The following is an 8,348-nucleotide window of genomic DNA, read 5'->3' on the forward strand; positions in this document are numbered from 1 at the left end:
GACCTGTTGATGTGTGGCCCTCAGACCTTTTATCTATTGTTTATTATCTAGAAATGCAACAGCAAGATAAAAGCGAGTGTATCACCATAATGTGCTAGAGCTGCACCGAACAGTTCGAAGCTTCCTTCGTAGCGTTGACATCTGAATTCTAAATCAAGATTCAAATTGCTTCAAAAATTCAATTAACACTTCCAATGTAATAAAATTAAACAGACATTCGGTACAGCTCTAGAATACATTTGTGAACTTTTTTTTTTTCGACCTCTCTGCTCTTAAAACTCTTGATTTTGGATCCTGTGAAATCAGATATGATCAGAAACATTCAGAAGGTCTATATCACTGACTTGAACATGACACATTTGACAGCGTTCACAAGTCCCGCCCCCTGCTGGACCCCCTACCTTGCTGGAAGATGGACAGCGTTACCGACGTCACCAGCTCAAACAGAGCCTTGATGGGTGGGAAGTGGTCCGTCTCACTGGCAAAGATGTGCACCATCTGAAACACAGCAGGACGTCACATCAGACACTCAAGAAACCAGGCTGCTGGAAACCATAGGACGTCTTTACGTGCACTGCAGAAACCTGATTACTGTGTGTTTACATGCAGCTGGTTAGCACCAGATATCTTCCGTACTACCGCTCCCCATGTTTCTAAAATAGGTCTAGTATGTTGCGAGTATTTCGGTGATTTATGATGCTGCAGCCTGCAGAGTTTGTGTTATTTTTTTGTTGTTGTTGTAGCATTTGGACTGACGGCGTTGTGAGAAAGACAAGCTTTGTAGTGAGAGCAGTTTATTCACAAATGTGTCTGTGAGCTGTGGGAACAGACTTTTATTATAGCGACTTTGGATTGAATTAATCTTAATTGCTAATTAATTGCTGAGATCAACCGCTACAATAAATCAGGTCTCTTTAGCAAAAATCGACCTGTGTTTAACCTGGATTCTTATTTTCTCATGTTTATGTGCCTAAGTGACTAATGTGGGACAACAATCTTTGAATTTTGTCCGGTATCGAGGGAGAACATTGCAGACAGCAGCCGCTAAACAAGCTGCGATGTAATCGCTCGAGGTAACTCCTCACCGTCAATGTAGGTCCACTTAAAGTCCTTTCTGCCGCTGACCGACTCAGATTGTTATTGTAAGTGTCTGACAACATCAAGGAAAGAACCCTGCAGAGATATAAAAGCTTTGGATTGAGAAATGAGCACTTTTAGCAGATGTGCTTTTGAAGGTGAGGAGTTGCCTCGAGTGATTACATAGTAACCCGTTTAGCAGCTGCCGGCTGCAGCGTTCTCCCTCAATACTGGACCAATTTTTTAAGAATTGTTGTCCCAAAAAGTCACTTAAGACACAAAAACATGGGGATATAAGGTTCATCAGGTGTCACTGGTGCTCAGCTGATGAGCTCGTAAAAAAAATCTATAAAATCTCTCTTCAGGTATGTATTAAAGGAAGAATACTAATGTGTGTTCGTGCACATGTATGCGTGTGTACCTGTCGCGTGAGGTCCAGGGCTGGGGCCTGGGGGATCGTACTGTACATCTGTCCGAGCATCTCGCTGAGCTGAGACACCATGGGAGCGAAGTCGTGGAGCAGAGTCTTCACCGACTTCTCGAAGATGGCGCACACCGCCTGAAGGGACGACGCGAGAGATCAGCTATACTTGAAATGTCATATCCGATCACGTGGACTGATTTCTTACAAAGAGCAGAGAGGTCTGACAGTATGTGGATGAACACGCCGATGACTCACCTCTACAACCTGCGAGTCATTGAGCCACTTGCTGAGCACAGTCTGAATGAGCGCAAACACTTGTTGCAAAACCACCACCACCTGGACAACACAAAGGAATGAATAGAAAGTCACACACAAGCAGTAGCATTTACTCATGAGTGCATGCCTATCAGCAGAATTACTAATGACTATGGTTCAGTGACATCCCTCCAACCAGCATTAGCTGTGAGCACCATGTGCCCCACTACCATTCACAACTACCACACTGCAGCTTTAAAGTCTTTAAATGGAACACATGGTCAGCATCTATCATCTATCATCCATAGATTCACCCCACTGATGGCAATGATGATGATGATGGTGTGCGCGTGTGTGTGGCGACTGACTGGGTTTGGTCCAGGCGGAGGCGGTGCTGTTTTGACAGGTGGCGCTGAGCCGTCTGCTGACTCGTCGTCCTGCTTGCTGATGTCGAGCGTCGTGAAGAGGTTGGACAGCAGCCCCAAGATGTGGATGATTGCTAACTTATTGGAGGGATTAGGCTGAAAGAGGAAAGAAAAGGGGAGAAGAGACGGATCGTTATATTTAGGAATTCTACAAACCAACCCCAATATCTCTGGATCATTTAGTGCCCGACTTGGGATAAAAAAATATGTAATATACATTTAAATTATTAAAAAATATTTAACCTCACTCTAAAACACAAAACAACACAGAAGTCAATGGAAAGGTATTCAGCAGACAGAAGGAAAGGCTCCTTCTCATACCAGTTTGCACACGCGCACGCACGCACGCACGCACGCACGCACACACAAATCAATCAATAATTAGGTTTTCACTAGCGGTGTTGAATCAAAGCTCTGTCTTCATGGTGGTGATGTAACAGAAAAACAAGTCTTACGTCCACATCTCTCATCCGAGTTGATACTGTTAACTGTACAGTCTCTCTACAACAACAGTGTACGCGCCCACTTCACATGAAGAAGTGACTCCGTATCGGTGTTTACAGTCGGGCCCCGTCAAGACACCATCACGGTCATTCACCCATGATGTAATGTAACCTGAAGGTCTCCCCACTAGGTGCCACTATTTGTCCGGCTCCAGACACAGCACCTGATTTGCTAGTCTGACGTAATGCCGATCAAAAAGCTGGACGGAACATAAATTGAGCGAGGGAGGAAGTCGGAGACGGTGTGACCGTGTGCAGGGTGAGACGGGGACAGCTTCATCTCACCTGACATCTCTATTCACCCCACCTTCAGTCTCTAACAAGGGATCTTTGTTCCACATATAGCAGACATCAAACTGTGTATTTTTAGATAATATCCGCTCCACATTTGTCCCAACCAGCGTGACAGTCTAAAAACCTCAACTCTAATAGAACTGACACTTCAACAGGGATAAAGAATGTTTTGTGTGCGTGCACATGTGAAAACATGACCTACTGTCAGTGGGTCTGTGCAGGCAATTTCTTTTCTTCTCGGCTCAATTTGTCCCCCTCTCTAGTTGCAGTGGTGTGTGTGTGTGTGTGTGTGTGTGTGTGTGTGTGCTTGCATGAGTGAGAGAAAAGTGTGTCTTTGCTAATTCCTTGTGAGTCACTAGCCCATGTTGCAGGGTCAAATCCAATCTGGTCCCGCAGAGAAATGTTCCACTGCAGTGACACCACACGGAAACAAGGCCTGTTCCTATTGGCCAGAGTCCAGCTCTGCCTGCTCTGTGTGTGTGTGTGTGTGTGTGTGTGTGTGATGTTGTTACATGTTGGTCTGTGTACGCACCGTCTCATCTGCTAGCTTCTCCAGTTGCTGAATGTAAGGGGTGATGAGAGAGTGAAGGTTTCTTAGGATTTCTTCCACGGGGAGAGCAGAGAGCAGGAAGCCGAGCGCCTGCATCAGCCACATGCACTGACTCGTCTGCAAAAAAGAAAAGAAATGGATGAAGGTTTAGCTTCCGTTTCAAGCAAGCAGTGAGCTTAAATCATCCCTGTGCACCTCTGTGTCCGTCCACGACTAATCTCACGTTCTACTTCAGCAAACAGCGTAACAGTTTGGGTGGTCAGTTACGGCCGCGTGCTCGAGGACCTCTCATGGTTCCAGTGACTCACACTTTTGCCTAAAAAATAAAATCTTTATTGCCTGTTTTATACTGCTATAAACTGCCTGCTGACTCCTCACTCACTAGCATGAAGGGGCCACGAGGGATGACACAGCTGAGTCCATCCTCGCTCAAGCCGCTGCTCTGCGCCCAGAGACACAGTTAGAGGAGACGGCTAACGGAACTACCAGCGCACACACTGCTGAGTGCATCGCCGCCACTTACCGCCGCTCATTCAATCACACAATATAACAGTGGTCATTGCAGACACACCTGGCGGAGATTTGCACTCTACTGAATACACCTTTTTAGTTTTTCAAGATGTTTCACTGCACTGCAACCTGAAATCATGTTATACATATTCTTTCTCAGCCGTTCTTATTTAAATGTCAACTGAGTGGCAAAAAAATGAAGTGGATGTGAAAGAACACACACTGACCTTGTGGATCTGCTTTATAAGCACCTCCTGGAGAGAGAAAGTCAGAGTGAAGGTTATGCTATTTTTAAAGCACCACAGAACCGACCCAAATTAGCAATAAAAAGGAAAAACAAATAATACAACTGATGGGATTTCAAAGAGAAATGTTATTTCTGGAGAGCAGGAACATCACAAAAGTCTGCAACGTACAAAGACGTACGAGGGCCATCGGTAACAAAGATATCTAATATTATATTGGTACGGATGGCCTCTGAGCGAGGCGAAGGTCCCGAAAGAAACATAAATAAGTTTTCTTACATATTCTTTCTGTTATTTTATGAACATAAATAAATACTGATGTAATTTATATATTTTGCACTCGGCAGCTAGCGAGAAAATTTGTCTTTCTTGCAGATTTATGACATAAATCTCAATTTCTGAGACTTTTCTTGCAATTTCAGACTTTATAATCTCAGAGAATGTTCCCCGGCTTCGTACCTACAATACCCGAATAAGCTTTCGTATTCCTTTGCCTTTAAAGTCAAAACAAAACAAAACAAAACATTGATTGCTTTTGGCTCTCATACGTGATCAACTGAGTGAAAATGGCAAAAAAAGGAGATTTACATGTACACAGCACACGTACCTGAGAGACAGCTACTATGTTGGTTGCGTAGGGCGGCAGGTCATATTTGCATTCCCTACAAATTTTCTTGAGCGTAGAGACAGAAGAAACAGAGAGGTCTGGGTTCCCCAAAGCCTGCAGCACCAACGGCAGGACACTGCTGAGCATCACTGGGTGGTCTGCCAACCATTCAGCCAAAGCACCTAGCGGGAGATTACCAGTTCAGATACTGAATGAGATCCCCCCCCGTGTTGTCTTTATGATCGCTATGATAACACTAAATGTGTTTGAACTTTTGTGACGTGTGCGGAGATCCTTTTAATCTCACCTATAGTGAACATCACCGTGTCTGCTAGTTGGACGTTGTTGATGTTGATTCTGGGGATGAGGCCTATCAGGCCCGGGATGACGTCGGAGTAATTCACATCTATCGTCTCTGCTATGGACTGGAAGCCGTACAGTAAGGCTTCTGTGTGCTGGAGGAGGAGGAGACCAGGTGATGAGTATGACATTTCAGAAACAGTTGGAGCTAAAGTACTTTCTGAATTTTTCATCTTCACCATTGATGTAGAAAAGAAAAGTAGAAGAGATGCTGTGTTGTGTACCCATGCTGCAAATATGGGTACTGATTTTTAAATGTATTACTCAGTTGGTTTTAATTCTTAATCTCATTTTAATGAGTTTTCAATGTTCATTCTATGTGCATTGTCCCTTATTATAAAGCACTTTGTGCTGCTTTCTTGTATGAAAGGCGCTAAATTATTAAATTTATTTTTACTATTAGCAAAGTTTGTGATAAAAAATTGAGTTTGAGTTGAAAAGAAAATAACCCAAATCAACATAAAAAGGGTTTAAATCCTGTAAATATATACTCTTAGGTTTTCTTGAGGTTTATTTTAATATAAGAGAGTAGACTTACAAGCTAAAAATAAATACCGGTGCTGAAAAACTCAAATCTGGTATAACACATATTCAGTACTGGCTTTTGTGCAACACTCGGAGAAGACACAAAATAGTTTTTGTGCTCGTCTGTGTACGTCTCACCCACCTGCCATGATGTGGGCGGCTCCGCATTAGTCAACAGTCTCCCGAGTTTATCATACAGGTTACTCAGCAGCTCTGCTCCCAGCATCTCGTACACGTACATGAGTGTGTCGGAGATATCCACCCTGAAGGACAGATGTGCACAAGCAGACATTTTAGGAGCATGCAACCTTGGAACATTATGTGCTAATCTTTTTGTCAGACAGGTTTTTGCCCTCTCAGCTGCCAGTCCAGTGAGAGTCTATTAGAGGAAAGCACACTCACATGCTGACCAATCAGAGAGTCATTTTCTGAAGCACTCAGACTGTCACTGAAACACTCAACAGTGTGCAGCAGAAATAGGCATGTAGAGAAACACAGGGACACAAACCTGTAGATCCTGAATTGCTCTTTCTCGTCGGAGGACCAGGATGCGTACTCCTGGTCAGTGGGGAACTGGGCTTTGTGGAGCAGAACATCCACTAGCTGGAAATATACCGGCCTGTAGACCTGCAGGTACACGGCCTGCTTATCCGACTCAAATGACATTATCTCATCCTGAGGAAGAAGGAAGGAGAGGAAAAAGAAATAGCTTTTAGTGTGGAACATAAAATTATTCTAAAGCCAGAGAATATCTCTTACGACTCACAGAGGCTATAAACAGACACACAAAGGTTGTAAAATAACAGCCGCCACCAGACAAATGCAGGTCAATTTGGTCGGTGGTGGGTTAATTTGATCAACCTACCAGTTACGATGGTGGGTAAACAAACGGGGCATTTAACAAACGATTGAATCGTTACTCGTAAAAGTCAATTCAATCATCAGGTGCCGTAGCAGAGCAGAGCAGAGAGCAGTCTGGTGGAATCACAAGCGTTGTCTAGATTGGCCGTAATCAGCTCCAGTGACCAGTGGCAGCATGGGAGCTGCAACTGATGGAATCGTGTTGCTACGAGGCTACCAGCTATAGCGGCTGCTGTCAGGTGACAGTTAGTTATGTCTCCTCCTGTATCTTGTATTTTGTGGACGGTTTTATGTGTTTAGTAACGACGAGGCTAGAGGAAGAAGTAGGTATATCATGCCAGTTGAAAAACTTGCAGTACTATCTATTTGTCAAAGTATCACAACTTCACTTCAACGTTACGATGGGATAATTAGTGGTGTTAACGGACCACTGTTGATCCGTACGGATCCCCCCTCGCGGTTCGGCGCGGATTAATTACACTGTTTAGCGTTAACCACCGCAGTGTGAAATAAAGTTTTACTGACGATCGTTATCCGTCGATATTCAGTAAAATATGCAATCAAGACATCAGCATTTACGCTTTTCTAGTCGCCGATCTGATGTTACATTGTAAACAACCAATCCGTGTTCAAACCGACAGGAGAACAAAGGTTACCTTCAGTTACATAGTGATGCGTTCAGGCTCTGTTCAGTGAAAATGAGTAGTGGACGAAGGTAAATTGTAACGTTATCATGATGTGTTCACATGTAATCTCGTAAAGTGTAGTTTTCCAAATAAATCCAGTTGTTTGAAGATGTTTTCACAACAGAAATAGATATTAGAGATGAATTATGAGCTGTTTACACAAAGCTCTAAGCAGCTTATAATACATCATTGAAACGACTCATGACTAGATTAGTTTTAATCCTAAAAACAAACAACATAAAAGGAAAACATTTTGAATTTTTTATGGTTCACACAGACTTCAGAGCAGTTGAAAGGATTTTAGGGACAGTGGCAAAAAAAAAAAAGAAATAGTCTTGAGCCTTGTAGACCAGCTGCTATAATCAAACAACAATATGGATCAGCAATGATCGGCGGAAAAAATTATCGGTTGCACCACTACTTACTTGTAGCGTATACCAGAAGGTGAGTGTGAGCGAGCTGGTGGTCTCATTGACCGGGTAGTGGCCGGGGATGCCTGTACAAAACATGATCATGTTGACTAAAGCCAGGAAGCTCTGCCAGTGATCCACCTGCTCCAACAGAGTCCTAAAGAGAGAAAGATGGATGGATGGATGATGGAGAAAGAGAAAAAGTTTTAATTGGCAGCTAACCTTAAGCCCTTCACAGCAGAGGGTATTGTCTTTATTTGTCTCTCTGTGTCATTTAATCAAGAGACACAGCAACACATGAGACTGCACACAGAATATTGCTCGACTTGTTTCAGTGCAAAGTAATGTTAAGAAACCTGTTTCTCTCCTATGTTGTTGAGATTGTATTTTCTGATTGTATTGGCTAAAACACGTTATGTGTTGCCTTCAATATCATTGAATTATTGATGTTTTAATACTATCCCAACACTGGACGAGTATTGAGTCATGTATCATTTTGGCCAAAACAAATGCACTATAAAATCTTGACATTGTAACAGGCCTACCGAAAGGAAAAAGAAGCACGCACGCACACACACACACACACACACACACACACACACACACACACACACAC

The 8,348-nt window shown here is 43.3% G+C and overlaps 1 protein-coding gene across 3 annotated transcripts in view; it reads right to left on the minus strand.

Moving 5' to 3' along the window:
* Positions 1–6: 6 nt before the first annotated feature.
* The window catches only part of LOC116394899 (importin-13-like), a 20,517-nt gene continuing 12,175 nt past the window's right edge, over positions 7–8,348 (minus strand). For all 3 annotated transcript variants that reach the window (XM_031868281.1, XM_031868280.1, XM_031868279.1), the window contains exons 7-17: positions 7,748–7,889; positions 6,284–6,450; positions 5,918–6,038; positions 5,198–5,345; positions 4,891–5,072; positions 4,266–4,292; positions 3,511–3,645; positions 2,125–2,277; positions 1,757–1,837; positions 1,499–1,636; positions 7–498 (exon numbers count right to left, since the gene is read on the minus strand). In XM_031868281.1, the coding sequence (XP_031724141.1) occupies positions 370–498; positions 1,499–1,636; positions 1,757–1,837; positions 2,125–2,277; positions 3,511–3,645; positions 4,266–4,292; positions 4,891–5,072; positions 5,198–5,345; positions 5,918–6,038; positions 6,284–6,450; positions 7,748–7,889 (1,423 nt within the window). In that variant the 3' untranslated portion in view covers positions 7–369. The remainder of the gene's footprint in view (positions 499–1,498; positions 1,637–1,756; positions 1,838–2,124; positions 2,278–3,510; positions 3,646–4,265; positions 4,293–4,890; positions 5,073–5,197; positions 5,346–5,917; positions 6,039–6,283; positions 6,451–7,747; positions 7,890–8,348) is intronic.

This window comes from Anarrhichthys ocellatus, unplaced genomic scaffold, assembly GCF_004355925.1.
Source record: "Anarrhichthys ocellatus isolate YVR2014 unplaced genomic scaffold, GSC_Weel_1.0 scaffold42, whole genome shotgun sequence".
In the NCBI taxonomy this organism is placed as follows: domain Eukaryota; kingdom Metazoa; phylum Chordata; class Actinopteri; order Perciformes; family Anarhichadidae; genus Anarrhichthys; species Anarrhichthys ocellatus.